General features: G+C 39.9%; 2 protein-coding genes across 4 annotated transcripts in view; both read right to left on the bottom strand.

Moving 5' to 3' along the window:
- Window positions 1–54: 54 nt before the first annotated feature.
- On the bottom strand, window positions 55–19,718 carry kank2 (KN motif and ankyrin repeat domains 2). Of its 2 annotated transcripts, XM_023348663.1 has the most exons (13): window positions 19,632–19,718; window positions 14,258–14,341; window positions 10,475–10,553; window positions 8,139–9,479; window positions 6,509–6,679; window positions 6,309–6,417; window positions 5,582–6,133; window positions 5,414–5,501; window positions 3,887–4,106; window positions 2,898–3,040; window positions 2,555–2,755; window positions 2,379–2,477; window positions 55–1,348 (listed from the first exon to the last, which is right to left on the bottom strand). In XM_023348663.1, exons 3-13 carry the CDS (start codon window positions 10,509–10,511, stop codon window positions 1,292–1,294), a joined length of 3,018 nt encoding a protein of 1,005 aa, XP_023204431.1. In that variant the 5' UTR covers window positions 10,512–10,553; window positions 14,258–14,341; window positions 19,632–19,718; the 3' UTR covers window positions 55–1,291. The 2 variants fall into 2 exon arrangements, with proteins under 2 accessions (XP_023204431.1, XP_005809116.1); XM_005809059.2 differs by lacking the exon at window positions 14,258–14,341 and having other exon boundaries at window positions 19,632–19,716.
- Window positions 19,719–20,448: 730 nt separating this feature from the next.
- Window positions 20,449–27,082, bottom strand: part of LOC102232050 (dedicator of cytokinesis protein 7-like) — a 29,918-nt gene continuing 23,284 nt past the window's right edge. Inside the window, exons 37-48 of one of the 2 annotated variants that reach the window (XM_023348896.1) lie at window positions 26,891–26,991; window positions 26,618–26,810; window positions 25,687–25,830; window positions 25,414–25,545; window positions 25,294–25,308; window positions 24,834–24,959; window positions 24,662–24,751; window positions 24,341–24,577; window positions 24,114–24,257; window positions 23,848–23,954; window positions 23,578–23,751; window positions 20,449–22,389 (exon numbers count right to left, since the gene is read on the bottom strand). In XM_023348896.1, the coding sequence (XP_023204664.1) occupies window positions 22,347–22,389; window positions 23,578–23,751; window positions 23,848–23,954; window positions 24,114–24,257; window positions 24,341–24,577; window positions 24,662–24,751; window positions 24,834–24,959; window positions 25,294–25,308; window positions 25,414–25,545; window positions 25,687–25,830; window positions 26,618–26,810; window positions 26,891–26,991 (1,506 nt within the window). In that variant the 3' untranslated portion in view covers window positions 20,449–22,346. The remainder of the gene's footprint in view (window positions 22,390–23,577; window positions 23,752–23,847; window positions 23,955–24,113; window positions 24,258–24,340; window positions 24,578–24,661; window positions 24,752–24,833; window positions 24,960–25,293; window positions 25,309–25,413; window positions 25,546–25,686; window positions 25,831–26,617; window positions 26,811–26,890; window positions 26,992–27,082) is intronic. The other variant, XM_023348897.1, reaches the window with a different exon arrangement.

A 27,082-nucleotide genomic window follows, 5' to 3' on the forward strand; every position in this document is an offset into this window, starting at 1 on the left:
TACAAATTGATGGATGCACAGACACCCTGAATCTTGAATGAACAGAAGACAAGCACGTGTTCCACATTTATTAAGTAGTTTTTCAAAACGCACATATTACAGAGGACAGAGTCTATAATTTACAGAAACCAGCAGAGAAAAAACAGAATTGTGCTATTACATACAATTGGAGTGAGGTTAAAAACTCGATATGTATAAAAAAGATAGATACTTAAATTAAAAACTCCAAAGTTTATCAAAAATTCTCCACTAAAAAGAGGATATGAAAAAAGCGGAAAAAAACTTTTAAAAAGTAAAAGACATTTTGACATCAACAGCCTATGCACTTTTGTTGAGTTAGTCTTTAGGCATTACCATTCTGAGTTTGCGTTGACATATATTATTTCAGTATTTATATCTTACACAAGACACACTTAAAACTCAGCACTCACTTGCCGTTTCCCTGACGAGACCTACAAGCTTCTCTAACGCCTTCAGTCACTGTTCAACCCAGTTAATCTTACAAAAACACGTTGCATAAACAGATACAATCTAATCTCTTCTTACCACTGCTGAAGATACCTTCCTGACTATAAATTAAAAAAAGACTGTGTATTACACACAGTCTTAAAGTTGAGGGAAGAGACAAATCTTTTGGTATAATTTGCCAATGCATAAAATTTTTATTCATCGTCTAGTTAGACATTTCCCACTGCGTGGGAAACAAGATTAGAATCAGAGGTCCTGAAAAAGAATAATAAAAAAAAAGATAGAAAAATACTCTGTAAATAAATCCTGTGTATAAATATCGACAGAATGTGGAGGTGGCGTCTTTTGTTTTATTATTTAGTAGCACCAGTGAGCTAGTTGATGCAAGGACACTTATGAGAGGGCTGGCTTTTGTTATTCCAAATGGCAGTAATGATCACACATAATGATGATACTGCAGAACAGATTTTTCCCCTAATAGAATCTCAAATGAGACGGATTATGAATAAAATGAGAAATGACTCAACATAATCAGGATAATGAAATTTGTTAACAGTTTTGACTTTTAAGTGCCACCAAAAAAAAAAAAACAGTGTAAAGAACTGAAACGTTACAATGTCAGACTGATGAGACTAAATGACAAAGACAGAACAAAACTAACATATGACAATGTTTTAAGCTGTCATGTTATTATTATATGCACAATGCAATGTACCTAAAACTTTCAGAGTGAAACAAACGCATGAACAGACACACTGTTTTTTCTAAATTACGTGGATGGAGAAACATGAGTGGAAGCTGCTGCGAGCTGCAGGAGACGAGTTTATTTTGGTTCACCAGATGGAGGAGAGGAACCCAAGAGAGGAGACTTAGGTGACACCTAGAAAGAGCAAATAATAAATAACTAAAAACCAGTCAACACATAAACAGAAGTAGAGAACTTTTGTATTTTCTGTGCACATGCAAGAAGCTAGGTGTCCTTAAAACATACATTTACAGTAGATGTGCAACATCTGAAGTAATAAATTGTATGCTGCTTCTAATATAAATAAATGTGAATATTCAGATTTAAGCTTTTCTTAATATACAAAGAGGAATAATGAAAGACCTGGACAGAATTAGTCCAATGGGGTTCATCTTTCTTATTTTATTGCATCTCCAGCTCAAGACCCAGGCGTCCAGCAGTCAATGAGTCGACAGTGACCTTGAAGCACGTTGGTCCTGTGGCCAACAAATCATCAGTCCTCTTCCACCCTGTCTGACAGTTTGTGTTTGATGTCTCTGCTCCAATTTATTTTGATTTTTTTTTTACACAGATGGGACTTTGTATTTTTTTCCTGATGTTTCCATTTCTCCTGAGACATTTTGATTTATTTAGATGTGCCATTGGCAATTTAAAGTGTTGCAAACAAGCTTTTGCTTCTGTATAGATTTATTCTGTTTTTAATTTTTTTGTTACTGTTGGATGAGAAAAAAAACAACTTCTTTTAATAGATTATTTCATTTTTAAGGAAAAAATGTTATTCCAACCAAGCTGAACCTTAATTAAAAAAAACAACTAAGCAAAAACAGAAGTAAAGAAAATCTTTTCACAGCAGTTTAAATTGTGGTGCCATATTCTAAGTGAAGCACATTTTTCCTACAAGCTATTCTTGTTCAGTCCTCCTTTGTCTTTACCTTCCTGAAAATGAACATTTAACATGCTAACATACCAGGCTGAAGAGTACACCACAAATATTTGGGGGTTTTCTAATTTACCTGAGCCTGGCACATTCCTACCCACAAGAGAATTTCCAAGGCAAACAATTTAAAACATTTTGTACTTTGAGATTGACCTTCATTTGGAACCATTGAAAAATAGGAAGTCATAGCTTGATAATAGTATTTTACCAGCTTAATTCAGTACTTACAGGTGAAGGAGGCTTGGCAAAGTTAAGGTGGGCATACAGAAGTACAGCAATGTCGTTTTGGCTGGCCTCCAGGGCGATGGACAGAGCAGTGCTGCCGTCCTGCATGACACAATGAGATGAAAACTAGATGGTAGTAAACACTGGGGAACAGTGAGAGGTGGACCAGGTTTGCTTACGTTATCGGTGAGTGTCGCATCACAGCCTGGGACAGAGAGTAGCTGACGAACAATGTCCACATGACCATGCTCACAGGCACACATGAGGGCAGTGGAGCCATCATCGTCACGGATGTTGACCTGAGCTCCGCAGGACAACAGCGCCCGGACCATATCCCCTCGTCCGTGACTCACGGCGAGCATCAGCGCTGTCTGACCAGCCTGCAAACACACATGTGGATCCGAACACTAAGACTGTGACAGTCAAACTACTGAAAGTTATTCATAAAGAATATTTGACTCGGATTGGAGTTTTTGCAGGCATCGAGGTGCAGTAGAACATAAGCAGCACCAGAGGGCGCACCTGGCTGGCTCTAGCGTTGACGTCCCCGGTGCGCAGCAGCTGCAGGACAGTTTGGAGGTCGCTGTCAGAGTGAAAGGCAGCCAGAGCCGTCAACATGATGGCTGTGTAGCCGGCCTTGTTCTGCTTGTCAGCATTGCACAGGCCTGTCAGGTAGAGAGGGCAATCAGTGGGGCAGAAGGCAGAGCAGCAGCAGAAAAAACCCCATCATACAACATGCTAAAGACAGGCTAATCATTGAGATGCAAGACACATCATCTCTCTTAGTCATCATTAGAGTAGATTAATACCGTAATATGAATTTTCTACTCTTATTGTGCTGTTATTTGGGCTTAAACACATTTTTGCTTACATATTCAGTATTTGTCCAGTCCCATATTCTTTAGCTCATTTAATCAATTTAACATATAGCTGGGCAAATATTTTTGCGAGGGCACAAGGTGGGAAGGAAGAAAGGGTAAAATACAAGATAGAAAGTGAGGAAAGAATAACATAAGGCAAGGAGGAAGGACAAATAACAGTGAAGGAAGAACACAAGAAAGATGGAAAGAGTATGAAGAGATGAAACAAAGATGGACAGAATGAAAGAATGAAGAATACTAGGTACCATGAAAGGAAACAAAGTAAAGTCATAGAAGAATGGAATAAGGAAGGAAACAAGGAAGTAAAGGAGACGATAAAGCCTGGAAATGTGGATATTTGCCCATAATCTTTTTTTTATACTTTTCCAGACCTGAAAAAAACTTAATGCAAATTCCAAACTGTTCAAAACTTCCCAGCTAGCTCTTATGCTACAGAGCCGTCACGCCAATATGAAACAACGTCACAGTAATATCTGAAACACTTTCGCGCACACAAAGTCACATTACCCCATTTCAAACACTGATCTATATATATATATATATATATATATATACACTGTATATATACAGTATATAAATAAATAAATAAAAGAGTCAGGGTCTGTGGTCACATTATATCTCAACTCTCACCAGTGTCCAGCAGAAGTTTGACCACAGGGAAGTTGGAGTGTGAGACAGTGTAGTGCAGCGCCGTGTTCCCATTGCCATCTGCCATGTTGATCACAAATTCCAGCAGCTGAGGGGAAATGGAGGCGAAGGTGTCCATGTAGGTCTTGACGTCCGCTGTGTTGGCTGCCTTGTGACAGGACACACGCAGCCACTCCTGTAGGACGATGGTGTAGGCCGTCCTCTGTGAGCAGACACAATGAGGACGCTTAAGGCAGAAAATCATTTAACGGACTGCTGAGTACAAAGACATGACTGGGTAATGAACTCAACAGTGAAAGCAAAAGGCATTCTTTGAGATTTTAGTTGCAGAAAACAAATATAATACAGATGCTTAGCTGTTTAGCTAAATACAGAGCACTTTGCAAAATGATCCATTCTTGAGCTTTTTTATATTTTGTCACATTACTGTCACAAATTCTGATATGTTTTAAATCGACAAAATCCAATAATATCCATTTGTTGTAGAACCCCTTTTCACCGATACCCCTAAATGCAATGAAGTGTAACCATTTGCCATCAGAAGTAAAGTTGACCAACAGCTTAAAACAGGGTCAGGTTCAATAAAAAATAAAAATAAGTAAAGTAACTCCCAGAGTTTTGTTCAATCCATATTAACATCCAAGAGGTCCAGATTAACTTTGGAGAAGCTGCAGAGATCCACCGCTCAGGTGGGACAAGACGTTGAGGACAACTAATAATCATGAATCACACCAATCCAATTTGGCTCTTTTAGATGAGTAGAAAAAGGAAAACCTTTTATGGAAATGTTTACAAGTTCAATTTTCAGCAAGCATGTAGAAAAGCTGCTTTGGTCAGATTAAATCAAATCTGAACATGTTGGCCTAAATGTAAAGATCGATCTGGCAGAAATGTGTCACTGATTAAGGGATGCTAGTCTGAGTTGATGGGATGATGCGTCAAGATAAGTACAAGGCAATCCTGCAAAAACCTCTTAAAGGCTGCAGGAGGACACTCCTCCTTGAAAAATCAAACAAAGCTCTCTCCCTCTTAAAGCCAAATGCAATGATTAAGGTCGAAATATTTTCATGTATACGAACTGGTAGACCTAAATCCAATTGAGAATCTTTGAGAAGACTTTAAAAAAAAAAAGTCATATGACATATCAGTCCAGTATGACTGAGAATAGTCTGTTCTACAAATACAGATTTCCTGGGGATGAATACCACTAGAAACCAGTGGTAATTTTTTTTTTTTTTTATTAGTGAAAGAAGCATCATTTTCCTTTTACTCTACAGTTCTACTTTGTGTTCCATCACATTAGAATTCTAAAATACTGTACATTAAAATGTGTGGTTGTAATGTAAGATGTTAAGAAAAAAAATCTCAATTGGAATGAATGCTTTTGCAAAACACTGCAGATCAAATCTCACAAAGCATATGATCCTATTGTTTCAAGAAAGAGAAGCTATCATTAGTTTCTTGGATTTCTAAGACATAGTTAATGAGTGAATTAGTGTGGAGACATACTGCTGCTTGTTGGCTGAAAGCATTGGGGTCCCCCAGGGCTTTCTGCAGAGTATAGAGAGCTGACATCAGGCTTTCACTCAGCTCCAGCCTGCACAGACAACAGACAAAACAGACAAATCAGAGAGAATTCTCGCTGACAGATTCTCCTTAAAGTGTGTGTACATTTACCTGACTGGTTTAGAGGACTCCTGTTTAACGCTCTCAGGTGCTGCTTTGGACTCTGGCTGACAGGAGGTGGTAGACATTTGTGACAGAGCGTTTACCTCTGCAGATTTAGTGATGCATATTGAAGAACACTTAATAGTGATTGGTGCAGATTCAGTGTTGGGTGATGTGGAAGTGATCTCCTGGGTAACAGTGTGCTTATCTGCTATTTGGTCCACAGAGGAGGCAGAATCCTTGGCTTGAGGTGTTGAGGTGGAGTTTATTGTCGATGTGTGGGAGGCACATATTCGCTCAACAGAGTCAGTCGCTGGTGAATGATGAGCATTTTCCGGCAGTTTTGTGTCCTCTAAATGGGTTATAGCTGGCATTTTTATGGCAGTTTGTTGAGGTACACTGGTGCTTTCTTCTTGGGGTTGGGAAGTTTTATTAACAGTTATACGCTGGAGCTGATTGGTGGAGTCTGGAAGTTTATCTCTTGCTTCATGATATTCACTGGAGTCGCTCCCATCGTCTGAACTCTCACTGCTGCTGTCATCTGAAGAGGTGGACTCGTACCTGGGAGACAATGCATCTTTTAGACCTCTAAAATACTGTATTATTACAAAGTTCATGAAAAGTAATAAAGTTATGTCTGCTTTATTTCCATTTACAGCATCGCTTTGGCTCTAATGATCGCAGTGCTAAGTGGATAAAAATGGCTCAGTGCTGCTTTTATGTAATAGCCACTTACCCTCCATTGACTCCAATGAACTGCAGGTTTTTCTTTGTAGAGGGGGAGCCTGGTTCACCTTCTGCTTTCCGCTTCATAATTGATCTCAGTGAGGACTGGGGAGATGAGGCTAAAAAAAGAAACCATCAATCAAAGTTAAAGTGAAAACATGATGCTTGGAGAACAAAGCAAGCACACTTTACTTAACTCAATCGACAGACCTGATTTAGAAAAGATCTCGGGAGACTCTTCTTTGGTTTGCACCAAGCCAATCTGATCACCAGATGCTACAACGATGGCAGGATTACTGACAGGTACAGATGTGGATAGCCCACTTTTCAGGACGTCACGGACCTGCTTGGAGCTGACTGCAATTGGCAACTCAACGGGAACTTTTGAGACAATGGAGAAACTTCAATAAGTTAAAGATTACAAGAAAAAAAAACAGTACTGAACATCCATCCTAATAAGATTTGATTCTGCCCAATCTGTTTTAGTTTTACTATCCAGCTTTTTGTGTGGAAAATGCTTACAACTTTCAGAAAATTTTTCTATAAATAAATGCTAGCATCTGGTCGGGCTCCACCCACAATCACTGTGTCCTCGAATTCACAGCCTGAATCCTGCTTAGAGACTTCAGTCGGAGACAATGACTCTGTTGTCTTGTTGGTGCTTTTAGCTCCTGTCCCTACCTCCTCCTCAGGAATGTCGATGTACAGCTCCCCATGGTTTCGACCTCGGCTAAAACCCAGAGTGTGTCCAAGAAACTTTTGGCTTTTTAAAGATTAGAAACTGGGAACTTAAGCCCTAATTAGACCAAAGTAGTTTTCACATTTCTTCAAGAGAAAGTTGTTAAATGGTTCTAAACAAACAGCTAAAAATTGGCTTCATTTTTTGAAGAATCATGTCATTTTGCACTTCAACTCTCTTGTTTCCTCCTCCCAGTGATGTTTTCAATCAATCTTCATAGTGCTGCAGTGAATCAGCTATACATATGACAAGGTTTGTCTTTTTATTCCTGTAAGAAGGTGGATCAATTATGACTAAGACAAACACACTGTTTGCTGAAATTATTCACAATGCAAACCAGCATATCCGACTTCTTAGCATTACTCATGAATGTTCAGTTTAAAGGAATCCTTACAATTCATAGTTGAGCAGATTGATAAATGCCAGATGGCAATAATAAAAGACTCAATATTTATAAACAAAGTTGTAAATTGTGTTTATACGTTCAGTTGAAATATGATGACTGTATGCAGAATTGTGCGGCAGCGGTAGAATTTACATGAAACTGCAGGAAAATGAAAAACAGCAAGGCCATGTTTTCATGAATTAGGCAACTTTAACTTTGAATGGTTTTAACATGGAGGTTTCTATATTAGGTCTGTTTGGTCATAATTAAATTTGCCACAAGCCCTCATTGTAAGGGCACACTTACACACATAGTCAGGTAGACCAGCTTTTGGAGTTATCTCCGGTCTGCTTGCCTTTCATATATGCTATCAAACCACACCAGAATTCACTTCAACTGAACCGAACCTTTTAGGTGAACCAGCGTTTGGTCCACATTAGTGTTTGGTTGCACATTCACATCTCTCTAAATGAGCCAGAATTTCTAGGCAAACCAACTATAGTTCAATTGAAGCGAACTAAACTGGGCCGGTGTGAATTTGTTCTAAAAGAACTCAAACCTACAACAGCAAAGGGTAAATGTTAAGTTAGTGCCAGGGCTGGAGCTGATAGTTTTAAGTTTATTAATGTTATTAACAGAGCACTGTCTCTGAAGTGGAACTACTTTGGTGGAAAGCCCCTCACTGTTTCTCCCTACGTCATCAGTTTAACACAAACCTTCAGTTTGTCCTTTGTGGTGACCTTCTGTAACTCCACCCGCTGGCTGAAGTGAGGGAGAACTGCAGGTTTCTGCTCGGAGCAGAGTGCCCACCTCCACTACTGTAGGTTTCTCCAGTGTGTACACCTGGATCCCCACAGTTCTCTGTTCCCTCTGCTGTGGCTGCTGTGTGAAGCTGACCAGAGTGTGCAGACTGCTGCCTTGTGGTTCCTGCCACCCAATGCTGGTTTCCATTACTGGATGCTCTGCCTGTGGAGCCTTTTGCAGCTGTGCAGCCTGCAGTTCTTGCAAAGTCCTCGTTAGCTTCCCCTCAAGCTGACCAACTTGATCTTTGAGCACCTCAGCCTCTGGGCGAAGACCCAGATCCTTCTCTCGAACCCAGACCCCCACATCACGACTGCCTCTAGACCCCTCTGGTCCAACTCCAATGGTGCGAACTTCTCTCTTAGCATCTGGTCGGGCTCCTCCCACAATCACTGTGTCCTCGATTTCACAGCCTGAATCCTGCTTAGAGACTTCAGTCGGAGACAATGACTCTGTTGTCTTGTTGGTGCTTTTAGCTCCCGTGCCTACCTCCTCCTCAGGAATGTCGATGTACAGCTCCCCACGGTTTCGACCTCGGCTAAAACCCAGAGTGTGTCCAAGAAACTTTTGGCTTTTGAGCTGAACGCTGAGCTGCCTTTTCTCCTCCTGCAACACAGAGATTTTAACTTGCAGCACAGGGATGGTCTTCACCTGCTCCTCCAGCTCCTTTATCTTCCTCAGGGCTGCGGCCATCTGCTCTCTGACATGTTGCAAATGCGCAGGGGTCGGAGTCACTGGTGTGGACAGGCCTGAGCTCATAGGAGTGAAAGTCCCACCTCCACCGTGTGCCCGGTTGAAGCTGTGCGCACTGCTAAGAGAGGTGTTAGACCCTGCCATACTGTTGTTCATGCTGCCAAGGTTTGAGAATCTCCTCCCTTCTTTCTCCTCCTCCAGCTTCCTGCGAGCATCTAAAAGGGTCTTCTCCACCCGAGCTGTGCTAAAGCTGGGTCTCTGTAATGTGTGATAGCCTGGGGCACAGTAGGAATAAGAGGAATGCCTGCTCTCCACGCTCGCGTTGGAGCACAGAGACTCCGTGGAGGTCCACCAGGAGCCGGTGTAGCCATACCCCCGAGGCAGGGAGCCATAGCGCGGCCGGCGCTGTATAGGCACCTTTTTAATAGTGTTACCCTTTTCTATGTCGTTAACATATTTGAGGAAGTCCAGGTCCAGACGGTAGCCATAGGGGGTCTCCACTGAGTAGGGCGCCTCCTGTTCTTTGGTGTGCAGCGTCGGAGGAGCAGGCGAATTGAGTTTCCCTGCAGGGGAAGGAAATCAACGTTAAACAAACGGAAATCTTTGTCTAATCTTGGGTTCAGACTTTAAAAACTGGAATAATCTCTGGAGTCCTGTGTAATAAAGCATGCACTCTGTAAAATTCCACTAATTAGACACCAAAGGGATTGTTGTTAAATCTAATCTCACTTTAAGACGAACTGCACATATGGTCCAAAATATCTGACAAAATAAAAAAAATAAAAGATGATTAAATGAGTCAATGAAGTAATTATTGAACCAGCAAATACAACAAGTTTTAGACAATTTAACTCAAACAATAAATTTAAAATTATTAAATAATTTTAGGAAAACACAAAATAGTAAATAACAGAAAATATTCGGTTAGCAAGTATGTGCCTGTAAAAAAGAAGTGCCTAAATAAATAAATTAAAAAAAAGATTAAAAATAAAATGGTAAACTAAACAAACAGGCATGATGACACAAATAAACTACAACATTTTTAAAAAACTTTTTTTCAGAGCATTTGTGATTATTAGTCTATGATCCTCCAAAAACCTAAAGCTCTGAAATGCTAAGGTTAATACATATAAAATGAACTATATGGTAACGCAGTAAATCCTCAAAGTAAATACAAATATGCAAGTTAAAAAAAAAATTAACCATATTTTTTAAAGTCTTACATTCACTCCAGATAGTTGGGTGTCGTTCTTTAACTAAATCAGACAAGTCAGTAGCTCTGGTGTCTGCCAAAACCCATTTATAGCATTGTTGTTGGTCTAATTCAGACAAAACGAAACTCTTATCAGCTACTAAAACTCAGTGATCTATGTGGCACCAGGAAAGATGAAATGATAAAACTATTGTTTTGAAGAATTATTTTAAAAATATGATTCTTTTTTAAACAGAGATATAAACTCTTACATGGGTGTAGTTTTCTGGATTTTTTAAAATAAAGATTTAATGTAGTAGCATTCATTCAGTCATTATTGTTATTATCAGTAAATATAAAACCAACCTGGAAAGCCGGGGTCCATGTGCAGCACCTGAGCCATGACGAACCAGCAGCTGCTTTTCAGTCACACACAAACTCTCACCTGTGAGAAGACACACAGCTTTCAATTAATAATGAGCAGACTGGATGTCTCCTGCACTAACAATAATACAGAGTTGAAGTAATTATTTAAATTATCTGTTTACAATGAATGAGCTGCACAACACAAACAGTGTAGTTTTTTTTTTTCCTTTCTTACATTGCATGGCTTTCTCAGCCTCTAATTTTACTCGTTTATTCTCTGAAATACAGCTGATTGTGTATTTGCTTCTGTTCTTAGCAGCCTGAGAAGAGCTACAGGGCGAAACTTTCCTGGCAGCTGAATCCAGCACGGAGATTTGCCAGTTGCAGCCTTATTAGGAATCATCTGCGCACACCAACTTTGTCTCTCAAATTAAGGTTTGCCTCCCAGTCTCTGCTCCTTCTCACTCTTACTTTTTTTCCCTTTAATCTTCCACATCAGTTCTTTTCTGTCTCGCTTGCTTGGTGTCAGCTGATTATCAGGGGTTTTTGGGATTGCTCACTTTCTTGCTTTTCTCCACTATTCCTCAAATCTACTTGAATGTTTCTGTTATTTCAGAGGTGATGTATTTGATTTCTGAAAAAACAAAAGATTTCCTTTTTGCCTTTATCGTGCTGGCAGAGGCAGCACCGAGTCCCCCTCATGCCAGTCATTTAGAGTTTGTATCTTCTTGGAAAAGATTAACTTTCTAGGTCATCACTTTGTGGGAACGGGTACTCCTAAGTCAGCCACAGAAAAGTTCAACTTAATTTTATTACTGCAGCTCTAAGAAGCTAAGATCAAACATTTTATCGAAAACAAAACAAACTCTGCTTTATTTCTTAAGGCATAGTCAATTTGATTCAGCACTGGGTTGTTTCTCTTCCCTCCCTTTGTCTGTCTTGTGACCATAACTGGTGCTTGCTCGTTTGTGAAAAGTAGGACACTTGGAAACACTGACTGAGCAGACTTGGTATTTTTGAAGTGCTGTGTTCACTTAAATTTCCTCTGCGTTATTCTCCTCATCTGTGCTCCTTCATCACATACATTCTGAAATGGCCACATACCATGGATTTGTGACAGTATGGTATGCATTCATGCACACAGCAGCAATGTGATATTTGAAAGCCCTCCTTATCAGACTGCTGTAAGAATCAGTAAACTGGAATGTGCATCAAGAACCAACATTTAGTATCTAAAAAGTTAAATTATTAAATGCCCCAGATGGACATGGGCTGGTTATCGAGGATTTTGAAGCTATGGTTTGAAAACTGCTCAAATTTAAAATACTGGCCCTACAATTAAAAGTCGTTTTTTTTTTATAAGTTGCTAGAAGAAGAGCTAGACATGAGTTTTCTCTGCCTGTATAGAGTGGTGATGCTTCATCACTAGCACTTTTCCCCCACACTTAAAGGAAAAACAACCAGGCTATTTGGAAATATAATTGGTCAAAATATGCATGACTTCAAAATAAAAGTGTTGCAAAAGTATCTAATCAGCAAACCGCTTGTTAAATTAAAATGAGCTTGATAATTTCCAGTTTGATGATAAATACTTTCAAAGGGTAATTTTGTTTAAAGAGACATCATAATACATTTTATGTATGGTTTTGGTTGCAAGTGGTTTTTATTTCTGTTTTAGTTCTTATTTTTGGTTGCTGTGTTTTATTTTGGATATTTAAAATATCTTCCAGTTGCACAGTGGAATGTTCTTTACAAAATTTAAGCTTATTGGTGTTGGAGGGGGTGAAAATGGCATTGTAATACCATTAAAAATGTATTACTAGAAAATGGTCTCAGATCAACAATATTATCATTTATCTCAATAATTGCTGGGTCAATTTATAATCCAGCAAAATTTGCTATGTTTAGAGGCTTAATTGGAAACCAAAGGAGAACCAGTCGACACTCTCATTAGGATACTGCTGTTTTAAAACCGCTGTTTTCCAGGAGCAACTCACATGTCTGATAAGCAGCCCACTGTAAACTGAATTTGAGCAGGTAGTCAAGCTCATTAACCAACGAATATCAGATTGTTAGATCTGTCTTACTTTGTAAAGAGAAGAACAGAAAAACAGGAGTTGACAGTTTTGATGAAGTCAGACACGTAAAAATAAATACATAAATCTTATTTCTGGTCAGTGAATGCACTATACATTATCTCAAACAGGTCAACAATGCACTATGTAAGTTCTGTCCATTTGCAATTTTACTGTTGTGGACATTTTCATAGAGGAAAGAAGAGGGAAAGTTGGGTATTTCAGTATTGGTGAGGTTTTAAAACATGCCAGAGAATGCTCAAAAGCTGTTAGTATATCTTAGAAACTGTTTTCTGTGTCAGCTGTTCATTCATGGCTCTACCTTTAAACAGGGAGTTAAAGTTCACCAGATAAGGAGAATACATTACAGCAGCATCGCCCTGCTTTTCTGTTTTTCAAAAACATTTAAGCCCTTAAAAATCTCTTAGCAGCCGATTCTTAATCCTTGATAAAAATGTTACTTAGCCTTACATGAACATTCCTTATACTGTGGGAGTCTATGGAGAAAAAAAGATGGATTGGTAATCTTAAATTATATAAAGATAGAAAAAGAAGAAAAATTTGACCTGCCTCCTTGAGGATTTATTTTAGGTCTGTTTATCTCCAGCGTAAGTGTGAAACTGATTATCTGCTGCACTTGTAGTGTGGTGTCAGTACGGCCAAATGTGTGAGAAAGCGACACAGTGACTGTGACAGAGTGTGAGAGTTTGTGGGCAGGAGGGCGGAGGACAGAAAGAGGAAAGTTGATGAGATATAATTAGAGCCGGCAGTTTAGCCACCAAACATCCCATCCAGACACAAAGGCTGACGTCCGCTAAATTTGTCCTGATTCCAAAACCCTTTTTCTCCCCCTCTATCCTTCAAGCTACTCTCTGCTTCAAAGTCTCCCTTCACTCCTTCTCTGGAAGCTCTTCCTCCCACATCATCCTCCCCGAGTGCCCACACCACTAGGCCTCCACATCTGTTTTTACATCAGTGGTGAATGGGGGCGATTCAGCTGCGTCTCCATGTGTGTATACGTATTCCCATAAGCGTCGTAGCACTACTGACCTTCTTACCATTTTCAGCTCTCAAGCTACTACCATTCTTCAGATGCCTCTCCCAGACCATCCTGACTCTTCCCCCCATTAAATCCATACCAAAGGAAGCTCTCACTGCCCGGTCTGCTCCCTCCATTCTCTGCCATTAAGATTAAGCTTGGCCTCAGGGGGTAAGATGCAGGTCATCCAGCACAAATTACATGTCTGTGGCATGTCCTGTAAGATGTCACGAGACTAACCGCTGCGACTTCATCACCCTCCTGTGCAAACCGTTTTGTGCTTCAGATTTATTTTTTAAAACTAAACTCTTGCATCCCATCTGGGAATTTGAAGACTGGCTTTGATTTACAGCATGCATAAACATTCTTGTCTCTTTGGTGTGTCAGAGGACTGAGACCACCCTCAGGAGTCATTTAACATACCAGGCAGGATTTTGAAGTCAGCTCTACTAAGTTTAACAGACTAATCAAGTCATTTTATTAATATTATTGCTATTGCAAAAGATTAAAAAGTGGCACTGTTGCCAAAGAATTACCTCTGGACTAAAGATTATGGATTTTTCCATTGCATTACGACTCTTGGGTTTTATTATGATGTCTATTTTGCTGAAGGTTTGGAAATGGGTTTTGACTTAGGGAAAAAAAAAAGGGTTTTCTTGTGCTCCATACCAGCTGCTTGCACTGTGAGGATGGGATGTCTCCTCCCTAGGATCCTCGCTCTTCCTCCCTTCTCTTTCCCTCAACAGTCAACACCTGTGGGAAATATGAGCAAAGGAAACCTGAACTTTATCTGTGTACGCTCTACTGTAGCAGTCTGAAGACTGGAAAACCAAAAATAAGGGCAATATCTTGACTAAGTCATCAGGAAACATAAGCTTTTGTCTGCACACCATTAAATGGTGTACAGACACACCGCAACACTTAAAACAGGTTGGGAAAAATAAAAGCATCCATAAACATTCCAGTGGTTTGACTGACAACTCAGATGCAAAGAATACACCCCTATAGGATGAGCTGCTCAGACCTTGTGGTCCGTGTTTAAGCGCTCCGCTTTCCCCACCCTGTTCCTCACTTCTGCTCTGGGTATACTAATCAATTCAAGGCTACATGCGGGAGTTGCCTTCCCATGTGATTAGGCAATGTGTGCTGTTTTCTTGTGACTAACACTCCTAAATCCCACGGCACGGACACACACCCTCCAAGTTTGGTGGGAACAGCCATCACCTATGCAACCCAAACTGATTTCATGAGGGTTTTACTGCATTCCTCATTATGTAGACTTAACCACTGCATGAGCGTTCAGTGGATAAGCTACATGATAGTGCCTGCAGATTCTCAGCTACGATTCAGGCCGGACATTTTGTCTGCAGGGCCTCAGAATTACCAAAGGGTGACCTTTGCATAATATCATAACAGAGGCCCTGGTTGTTCAGTCCATTGTTTAATAGTGTTGTCATGCCAGTACCAGTGAGAGGTGCAGGAAAGGGGGGGTGGGAAGGTAGTGGGAGAAACAGATCGTTTCAGACCCGGAACGACGGCCAAATCACAAAGAGCCATTCATTCGGCTGCTAGTTCCACAGCTGGTTCTAATAGAAAGCAAGGAGGGGCATCTCAGAGACAGAGAGGCTGAGAGAAACTGTATGTGCATGAGCATGCGGCAAGGAAATTTGCCTCAAAACAAACAAACAGTTGACGAACTGCTGCTACAAAAGCCACACGCTGAAAGTAAGTGGAAATAAAAGAAACAAACAACCGGCACCGAGGGGACAGACGTCCGGAACTGATTTGGTCATGTCCAAAAAGCATTTTTAAATTTTCCCACTACGAAATCAACAACAGACTACTGTGTGGAGATGATGTTGTTAGAAAGCCAGCATTGGAACAATAACAAATGCAAACTGTTACAGAAGAGACTGACAAACCTCCCACGCCTCCCATGAAAACACACAGATCTGCCAACACGTCAGCGCTGTCTGAGGCCCGAAACTCCCACATATCGCCCAACAGCTGTAGCTATTAAGTTGATTTATTCAGGTAAGGCGCATTAATTATACAAAAACCAAATGATTTAGCTGTTTTTAATTCACTGAGAAAACATCAGCAACAGGCTGCTGAGAAAAGGGCACATTTTTCATTCATTAGGTCAGCCAAGTAAAAAAAAAAAAGGCCTCTTATCAGTTTATGTCCTGGTGTCATCATTGCAAGCTAATTTATGTTGCAAAATAGAGATAATGGGTTGAAATCTGATGAAGAAACGGGTTACAGGAAGGGGATTTTCATCTTTGTATTCCCCAAGGACACAAAAACAACCCAGTCACTTCCTCCCAGCCCAGGAGAAAGAGTAACAAGAAGGAGAGCAAAAATGAGCAAAAAGGAAAAAAAACACACAAAGCAAGAGAGGGAGAAATGTGCTTAGAGCAGAGCAGCATGTGAGGGGAGAGAAAAGTGGGAATGTTAAGGAAGTAAGTAAAGGAAGAAATCTTCTTAAGTCAGAGGAAAATGAGAGTTCTCCTCCAGAATGAATCCCAGCTGAACTTCCGCTGCATTTAGAAAAAAAAAACATCATTCATCACAAAAGGACTAAAATGGCTCCTCACAAAGCATAAACAAACTTTTCTCATTGTCTTTAAAGGTTACGCCTAGAAGAATACCATCATTTACATGTTCTACCCACCCAAAATAGACTGACGACAGGGCAACCCAACATGCAACAATGCAACAAAAAACAAACCAAAAAAAAAAAACAACCTGCATTTCTGCAGACTTAAAAAAAACCCCCAGAAAGACACCCATCTCAGATATTCACAAAAAGTTACGCAAAAGTCAATAAAAATGGCTCTGCTCCAAAGATAAAACTAAAAGCTGAAGAGATTTGTCTCGAGGCTAAAAAAAAACAAAACAAAAAAAAAAAAACTGAAACAAATTGCAACAAATCTGTCACTGCATAAAAACGTGGCTAAAATGAGTACGTCACTGCCTGACACAAAGCGCCTTTGCCAAACTGCACTGAAGCCAGATGAGCTCATATTATGGTGGTAATACAGTGTGTTCCACTCCTTTTGGAGGGACATGCTCTCTACTGAAGCCTTGAAATTTGGTACAGTGAAATCCTAACCTAAAGGGATGTCCATTTAGAAAAAAAAAATGCCCAAAAAACTTAAAGGCCTGTTTTTCACATTAAACAGTGATGTGGAGGAGCAGACAGTAACTGGGGCTGAAGTCGTCTGGTGGCGGCTATAGAGCAAAGCCAAAAGGAGGGGCTATCCAGCTCACATTACTCCTGGAACAGGAGCAGAATAAATACCCGCCGGTCTAGCTTATTGGTCATTGTGCTGACCTCCAACAGGAAACTGCGCAAGGGTGGGGCCGAGAGGCAAGGAACAGCACCGGAAAAAAGATACACACTAAAAGAAAAAAAAATCTTTTTGGAGAAGATTCCTGAGCAAGTTGCAGAGGTGGGGAGGGGGCCAGTGAAGAAGATTGCGGAGGTCTTTTGGAGGTGGAGAACGACAAACTCCAGACGGAAATGAGACGAGGTGGAGAGAGGGTCAGAGCAAAGTTAGGGTTAAAAGATCATGTCGGTGTGTTGTAGCAAAATAAGATGTAATGCTACTGCGGTTTGGTTAAGTCGTTTCCTCTCATGAATCTCATCAATTACTTCCTGGTTTCAGAAGAAATGCTGATGAAAATGCTCTGCAAGAAGGACAGCAAAACACCCTCTATGCCAATTATACCAACATCTTTAAGCCATTTACTGGACAGAGGAGTCCAGCTGGCTTTTCTGAGTCATCAAGGTATTAGGTGAGATCAGACAGATTATTTGGGAAGATAATAAATTACTTTTTCCAGGACCCAAAACCAAGATTTAGACCATATGTTCACAATGAGCATCTCTCCACCGGAATCGTTAATCATCTATGTTGTGCTGGCGCATTATCTTTGCTGTCGTTTCTGCAGCCGGTTTTACAGAGTTGCATGAGTTTCCCTTAGTTTATAAACAATCCAGTCCTTATCCATCAGTCTTCAAACTTAGGAAGAAAAGCTCCTGTTGGAAAACAGCACACTAGATGAATACAACATATAAATGTGCAATTTTGTATTTTGATCTTGGAGTAAGAAAGAAAGTCGATAGAGTGGCTCAAATCAACATCGTCAACTGAGCTTCTACTTAATTTAGAGAAAAGCTTGAAGTTTTCCAGAAAAGTTGGCCTTTGTAGGTTAATTTAACACAAACAAAACTACAGACTGAAACAAAACATTAAAAAGCAGGGCATTCCATAAAACTTAGAGAAGTTAATCTGTAATAAAGCCAGAAGACAGTGACAAACCCGCCCAGGAGTTGTAATTTCATTAGTCTCAGCAAAGCATTTAAATGCCCGGTGTGCAAATGGGGTTTACAGCTCTGCATTCCACCGCAGCACCCCTGGGCCCGAACGCTGTAATGAGACAGCCACATTCCAAAACCTGGTGAGGGAAACTCCGGACCTGACCAAAACATTCTCAGATTAACAAGTCAGGGATAGAAAACTTTTCTCCGGCTTTCAAGATCAGCAGAATTTCCTGCCTTCACTGAGAAGCAAAATGAAATCGGCTTAATGGGGTTCACTAGTAAGACCTACACAACTTCTCTTTCCATGTGACAAGCCAAAAGTGAAGTCAGAGCCCAAGTCTAAATGCCATGCAGCTGCCACAAGCTATTCCCTGTTATATGATTACATACAGTCAGTAAGTCATTATACAACAGTGGAACAGTGGAGTACTGTGATGAAGTGTAACAGGCCAATGAGTACTCCCCCACATCCTGCCAAGACCTTCATGTCCTCCACAACAACATCTGACGTGTTTTCTGACTAATCTGAACAAAATGCCACACAGCTTCTACTCTGAAGTGTCATGTCATGTAAGGGCCAGGAAGTAAACAGCTTTGGAAATAATACAATCATTTACTATTTGAGGATTTCCCTAGGAAATTGTTAATTACATCTGTCAAGCTGATAGTAGTTACTTGATAAGTCGAGTCACCAGAGTGCTTCATGAGAAAAATCTGAACTATATTCATATAAATGCAGTCAAGTTGGGGTGTTTTACGCTCCACCTGTCCTGCTTCATCCATAAAACCTCATCCCAGTGGCAGAGTCTACCGACCAGCAAATCTGAGAGCAAAAAGTAAGGAGAGGGGGAAAAACACACACACACACACATCTGGAAGTAATGAGAAGTCGAGGGATGCCTGGACCCACCCTCTCCCCAGAGTACTCCAGACAATTGACTGGTTTTAATCTCCTAATGAATTTAAAATTTTGAAATCCTTCACTGGCTTTTGGCAAGAGAAAAGTTTTGCAATCCTGATGGTTTCCATCTTTTCTCTACTGTGAAACAGAAAACTGGCTGGAGATGTAAAATATTGTCAAATATACATGCGTCAAGTTTCTTTATTATTTCGTTTTCACAACGTTTGAAACAGCTTTAGTCAATTAAGCGGAGGTTAGGGCTGTGAGAAAAAGTCCTTGCTAAATGAGCTTTCATCCAAAATATCTAAACAGACCATGAATTTGGGCTGCTGTAGAAAAACGCAATAGAAAATTTAACCAAATTAAATGCATCATTTTCTCTACAAAATGACAGACGCACTCCTAAGTGCATTTCATTTTTCGGTGAAATGGGGATAATTAAACATATTTTTGGCTAAATTTTGCGGCGCGTCAGATAATGCTCCAAACAAACAAAAAACGGGGCAAACGACTCCGAGGCTCCGTCTCAAATTCCTCTAAATGTAAGACAGAAACGAAGATGCGAAATGATAAAAACCCACCTTGTCTCAATTCTGCAAATTAATACAAACGTAGCATTGCATTTACGGGCGTTTTAGTACATTTATAGCCCGTTACTTCATAGAAAAGACCCCGGCGGAATGGGCAGAGCCGACGCTTCACAAAGAAAGTCTCCAAAAGGCGCGTTGTCTGAAGTGCCTCAAACCGTTTCGGAAAAGAGACGCGAAGAAATGATTCCAACAGAGGAAATGAAACTTATTCACAGCGCTTACCTGGCCCCTCTCTGGAAATCCTTTCAATCTTCTCGGCCCAGGAGCGCTCACTGAGAGACAAAAACACTGCAGCCAAGATGCTCCGACCCTCCTCCCTCCCTCCCTGCTGCTCCTCTTAAAGGGCCAGCAGCCCCCAGGACAGGCGCAGGCTTTGGTCATTTACAGTAGGACAGATCTGACAGGTTTGAAATATGAAATAAAACAATACAAACACATTCAACAGCTTCAAACGATGTAAAATCGACTATTTTGAGCGTTAAATTATGCTATAATGTTATCGCCTAATCAAAAACATACCTGCAATGTTGGTTCTTTCTTGCTAGTTTGAGAATTTAATTGGTGGCAGCCATGCAGCTGTTGTAAAACGCCTTGGGGGACCAAGCGCCACCTTTGAGGCTCCTCAGAGCAGCAGCTTCCGGCATTCCCTCGCAGGGCAGCCCTTCCCCAAGACGCCCCCTCTCAGCTCCTTCAGACTAGCCAGCAACAATTAGCAAACACCTGATGGAACTGGCATCTGCTGAGCTCATTAGACCGGCTATTTCTCAGTGCAATGCTGGAAAAAAAACATTGTAAAATAGTTAATAGAAGACCGATGTCATGACTTCCTGAAGGTGGCGTTTCAAAAAGGTTTTAAAGAGACAGAGGTCTAATTTCAAGGAATTACATCAAATATGCTTTATGTCATGTTTGACATATATGGCTTTTTTCATAAAGACTGAAGACAATAGTTACTCCAATCCATATGACTGGAAAATACATAATACTGCTCCTTTTAAATTTATTTAAAACAAAAATAAACATTGAGGGTAGAAATAACAGTTTACAGAATTACACGTCACACAACTATTAAAACTATTGCATGGCAACAATAAATAAATAAATGAATGAATGAATAAAATAAAAAGAAGAAGCTGGAAAACCATTTTGACTCACATAGGTGCCATGTATGGTTAACCCAGAGACCATAGGGGAAGCTCTTCAGAACAAGTCCAAAAAAGTGGAAACAATCAAAATGCAAAGCGGCTCTCTTCATTATATATATTTTTAAATTACACTTAGTACAATTACATTATTAAGGCTGTTTTAAAATGGTAGAAGTCTCCTTTACTGTCTTTTTGGCTTCTTATTTTTGTCATTGTTGGTGCAATGTCCAGTGTTTATCCCACTATTTTTTTCCTTTCTCTCTCCATATTCTTTGCCATAGCCGGTCCAGTTTGAAACCAGAACCTGATAATTAAACAAAATGGGAAAAAATAATAAATAAATAAAAAATACTTTCTCCCCTTTTGAAGTGTCTCTCTGACAATGTATAGGAACCTGACCCACCACACTGTTTCTGAGCTGCTAGGACAGAACACATTATAAAAAGTCGTATTCACTGGTAAATATTTAATTGATCAAAAATATTTATGAGCCCCAAATAGTTCAACACACCTCCCCAACCCCAAAAGGAAATGCTAAACGGTTTGAAGAAAGAAATATTTAATAGAATACAGACTAAATAAATACAAAACTACCCGGTAAAAAAAAAAGCAGTTGTAAATAAAAGCACAACTTGTTTGGTTATAACAGTTTATGTGCCACAGGTTGTTTACAATAGTGCAATTTTAAAGATACAGTAGTTAATAAATGTCTACAAAATAATAATAATAATAAAAAAACATATTTAACAAGTAATGATGAATGCATAAGAGCACAGAGTGCTTTCTAACAGCAGATCCCAAAGTCTAAAGGGGGTTTGCCCACACAGGTAAAGCTTATTCAGTTATCACACTGCAGTTTGACAGTAGATGCAACAGTCTGAACATATTTGTGTAGATAAAGGAGATGATTCCGCTATAGGCAGAGCTTCTGTGATAAAACGTCGCATACGGCTGCAGTAGAGAGGAATTCACAGTTAAAAGAAAAAGAAAAAAATCACGTTTGGACTTTTTTTTTTACAAGTGAGACGTGAGCTTGCATGGAACGTGCCCAGCAAGTCTCTATATTAAATTCTTAGAAAGAGATGAGCTGATATAAGTGACAACTTGAGGACTAAGGAATGTAGATCATTTGGTCCACATACAACAAAAGAAAACTCACAGTGAGGTGACTTTTTTTTTTTTTTTGTTTAAAACTTTGGCAGTGACTACCAACAGAGTTGGTTTAGAATAACCTAACAAATTTTTTAAAAAAGCCTGACAAAAAACAGGCCACCGACAGTCTCTCTAAAGCAAAACCGATAAACCTTAAGCAACTCAGAAACATAATGTTTGGTAAAACCACTAGAGCCAGATCAGCTCAGACAGATTACTTTGGGTTTGGGAGATTACTTTAGACAACTTTCTTTAAACGCAGACCTCTTAAAGAACCTCACACCAAATGACAATGTTTACTAAGCAGATAAGCTTCAAGTATAAACAGATGAGATTTTTTCCTACAGTGGTGTGAGCCTGTAGTGATGGTGGAGGGGGAGTATGGTTCAGAAGGAAAAAAAGAGGTAACATCTATCAGTGTGTGTATGGTAGCAGTAGTGGTTATGCTGGGAAAAGAGGTTAAGGAATGAGCATTTGGATGGGGATAAAATAACGACCAAGATGAGGAATGATGGGGTGTGTGTGTGTGAGAGTGTGATGGTGACAGTTGGTGCACAATAGGGTGGGGGGGGGAAAGGACAGATGGGAGGGGATGGTGCTAGTTTCTACAGCTTGTTGCTTTGAGTTGCTGTCCAGTTTTCTACGCCTCAATTTTGCGAAAACTCGATCTGCCATAGGAATTCCTGAAACACAGACAACGAAGAGAGTGACACTGATATTAGGCTAAAAGGAGGCAAACGATTATTTAACAGTCTTCAAGTAATTTTGGTCTCATTTAAACAATTTAAACAAAGATAATGCTGTATAAATGTTTTCAGCTGCCTACTTTTATCTTTATTTCACATCCAATGAAATTGACTCAGTTTGGGCTTCAATTTATCCTTTTCTCTTTTTAAAAAAAAATCTTTGTGCCACCTTCATAAAAATCTATGAATTCTTGAAACAACATTTACACCTTTTGAATGCTTCACGTTACAACCACCAGTTTCAATTTTGTTTAACTTGTATGAAAATACTCTTTGCAAAGATAGAACAGCATTTTTTCATCATTAACAGAGAATAGAATAAATAAAACAAATTAAATTGATTCTTTTATCAATTAAATCATTAGCATATTCCCAAATGTAATTACTTCTTCCTCTATAAGTGAGGTAGCATTGGAGATAAATGTAGAGCTTGATTTTCATTTGGAGCGTTTTGATTTAGTTGAGCTTTTTGAGTTAGAAAGTATTAGATTCTTCTAATCTTTTAACTTGAATGTTGGATACAATCCCAACCAAAGTATTTAAAAAATCTTATCCTTAGTAAACAGATGCATACCACAGGCCTTTAAAATTGCTGTAATGAAACTTTATTTAAAAAAAACAACCTTCTCTCAGTCAGGATGATTTAAATTACAGATCTGTATCTAATCTTTCATATCTAAAATTCTTGAGAAAACTCTGCTAATCAAGTGCGTAAAAATCTGTTTAAGGAGTTTCAGTCTGATTTCAGAGTTCATCAGGGGACTGAAATAGCCCCGGAGAAAGTTACAAATTATATTCTCTTGACCTCAGATAATGGACTGGTATCTATTCTGATTTTGTTAGATCTCAGTGCTGCTTTTGACACAGTTGACCACAACATTATCTTAGAAATATATATATTTCTTTACTTCACAACATTGCTTCCATTGCTTTGTATTTGTCTAACACATAAAATCCTAATAATATACAGGAACATTTGTGAATGTAGCACAAAATAATGTGAAAAAGTCAAAGCCATTGTAATTGTGATGAAACGTGGTTTCATGTTGCTCCATTGCTACAGTTTAAGAAGCAGCATGAGCTCATTCTGTGAACCCCCGTGCATCTGTTAACATCTCAAATTACCGTTGTGTTTGCACAGTCTGCACGGGCAGGGGTCTGTACAGCTGGGGGATTTTGCGGGTGATGAGAGGACCCAGAGCTTCTTTTAGTTTGTGGTAGTTCCTCTCCAGCTCTCGGTGGTACTCTCTCTGGTCTGGCCCAATCAGGCTCTTATTCTTCCTCAGGGCGTCCTCACACCTGCATCACAAATAGCAGAGGAGAGGCCGACGGCCGGGATTTATTTTTCTTGGTTACACAGCGGTCTGGAGTCTGAGGTGTGGAGCGTGTCGTCACCTCTTGGTGAAGTCTTTAAAGCAAAGCCGCAGTTTGTTGTGATGGCGAAACAGCTTTGGGTCCTCTGGAATGTCGGAGAGAAAGACCTGCGCCACCTCAAGGGGACCCTGTGAGGGGGAGAAACCGTTACATATCGGCAGAGGAATGTCTAAAGACTGAACCAGACTTTAGGCCAGATTTAAAGCGACTTAATACTTCAGAAGAGGTTGGCTTTGTGACATTTTAAACATAATACAGTTAGAAATCTTTTTTTTAAAGTCAGGCACCTGGTTAACAGTGGTTCCCACGCACCCCTGCAGCACCATTTGAAGCATCTTAGGGTCCGCCGGGTCTTGATTCGTGGCAAAGGCGAGCTCCTGCGTCTTCTTCTGCATGTCTTCAATCGCCACCTCCATTGGAACAAGGATAATCTGGAGAAATAACAACAAAAAACCTTAATTGAAGCAGTTGTTGCAAAATGCAGCATCTGCTCCGTTATCCTGCAGATATCTACCTCCTCCTTGTGGATGACGTTGACGCGTGTCTTTATGTAAGGGAAGGCATGAGACGTTGTCAGGATCGTTTTGCGTTTGTACTGCTCATGCAGGTCGCCGTGTGCCCGGCCGTCCAGAGTGAAGGGAGTGCAGTACATGAAGGTTCGCAGGTTGTAGTTCTTGTCAAAATAGGTGATTCTTTCTTTCAACTCGTATGTGTCAAAGTAAGGCTCGACGTAGGTGATCTGGAGGTAGGCCTGGAAAAGCAAAACTATGAATTAGTTCATTTTTTCAAAAACATCTACTTTTTTTATTTATAACAAAAGTACATATTAGGTTACCTTGTTGGGATCCAGTTTACTTTTGTCGACTGGACTAGAGTCCTTGATAATTTCAACCACGTCATCCTCAAACCTTTCTGAGTAGAACTCCTACACAACAAAGAGTTTCATCTTGAAGTTTCTCATAAATCTCTAGTGACACTTTTATTAGGATAGTGATAAATCAACTTGCCTCAAGCCTGTGGGAGATTTCAGCTAATTTGGTGATTGAAGGTTCCTTGTAGACAAACTCCTGCTCATCCAAATCTCCAAAGTGGCAGCCATAGAAACCAACTCGGAAATAGGTCCCAAACATTCTCTATAGACTGCAGACAGGATACAAAAAAACATTAAGATAATTCAATTAATTTAGAAACAGAGAGGCAAAATAACAAAATGAAACTGAAGAGGCAGTGACGTGACATTTGAAATAGGGCCATGAAGCACAAAGGAATGCAATCTAAAGCTGATAAAGGCGGAGTTCAACTAAGTTAAATAATGAAAGTTTTCTCACACTCACCAGTAATGTGGCGTCCACACAGGAGCACAAAAACAAATTATAAGAAAAAGGAAAAGATTGTTAGTGTAAAAACTTAAAATTACGTGTTTAATATTTAAATTACTGTATTTAATTACTGAAATGAATTTGTTACCTCCCATCCTGAACTCTAGAAACATTGAAAAGTGAAAAAGAAAACAACATAAGATACAGGATTCAGGTGCATTTTTATCGGCTAGAGGAATTATTTTTTTTTATCTGAAAGTCAACTAACTTGGTTGTAGACTTTGTTGAAGGCCTCCTGCAGCTTCCCGTGGACAGTCGCCAGCTTTTTGAAGTCTCTGTTGGCTTCGTGGATGGGCAACAGAATCTTGTACACTTCGTTTATAGCTTCATACATGGCAGCCTGTGGTTTGAAGATAATGCATCACAGCATCTACTAATACGTTTTAATCAACTATGTTTATTTCAATATACAGTGCTGTAACCTTGAGCTGTCTGACCCCATGCAGTCTGTCGTCATGGAGCCAGAGAATGTGAGTCGTACCATGTTAAAAGAGGCAGCTGCTTGCTCCAGGAGGCCCACCAGGCCGACCTCACTGAAATACTTCCCAGCACAAATGCCTTCCTCCTCAGGGGACAGAACGTCATCTGAAACTGCCGACTCCTCTAACACGTTGGATGAGATATTCTGTGAGAAAATATAAAACAGTCACATCAGAAATCCAGTTGCCTTTGGAAGATACTAGTAAATAGAGTTTGTGTTTGATTAAATCTTAGGATAAATGATGACTATTACTGTACATTATCCTTTAAAAATCATCCCTACAGAAACAAATGGGACGCTTTTCTTTTACAGTCTGTCAGAGATGACAGAGGATGAAAGGAACTGGAACTAAATACATGGCAGTCCTGGAAGAAAACCTGTTAGAAGCTGCTAAAAACTTGAGACACCTTCCAGCAGTAGAGAGAAACTTAAACATACAGTAAGAGATAGAAGGATAACCTTAGATAAAAGCCTATAAATGTGTTAGAATGGCTCAATCAAAATCTAGGCCAAAGTCCAGGTTAGAATCTGATACGATGCTTGAAAATATATGTTTACAGATGCTCTCCAACCAACATGAGTTTGAGCTCTCCTGCAAACAAAAACAGACAAATCTAAAGGTATACAAGTCTGGTAAGGAAAGACACCAAAACACTTCAAAGAGCAAATATAGCAGAAGTTGGTTCAACCAAGTATAAACTCAGTATAAACTAGTCCAAACAGGCACCACATTTCAGATTTTTATCCGTAGGAAATTTTGAAATCCATGATCATTTGCCTTTAACTTTATAATTATGTGTGTTTTGTGTTGGTCTAAAAAAATTAAATCCCAATAAGATACATTAGATTTTGCAGTTGTAATACAACAAACTCCCAGAGATATAAAAGCTTGAATCAGGGTCTGTACATTATAAAGAGCATAACTGATCACCTGAAATGTTACACAACCGATGGGCAGGTAGCGGCAGTCCTCCAGCATGTTGAGGTACTCTGCCACCAGCGCTGCGCTGTGAACGAGGCAGTGGGCCGCCTCGGCGTGGTTCCCTCTCTCAGAGTGTTTTCCGGCCATGTTCTGCAGCCACGTGAGGCGCAGGTCAGGCGAGTTCTGGTAGCCTTTGGCGATCCTAAAACAGAAAACAAAGGAAGGATTTTTCTTCTTCTGTTTTTCTTCACCATTTTAACTCAATCTTGGTTTTCCCAATACCTGTACATCAGGTCAATGAGCATTTCAGGATCCTCCTGATGCTCTTTCATTTTCACAGTGTCAGTAAGAATCATGTGCAGGTTGAACACCAGATCCTGAACCTGTAGTTTTGAAAAAAGAAAAACACCCACCAACATTCATCATCACGCCCTTTTAATTTGAAGACTGCTTTAAAAAGAGGGGTACGTGTAA

Source organism: Xiphophorus maculatus, chromosome 16 (genome assembly GCF_002775205.1).
Source record: "Xiphophorus maculatus strain JP 163 A chromosome 16, X_maculatus-5.0-male, whole genome shotgun sequence".
In the NCBI taxonomy this organism is placed as follows: Eukaryota; Metazoa; Chordata; class Actinopteri; order Cyprinodontiformes; family Poeciliidae; genus Xiphophorus; species Xiphophorus maculatus.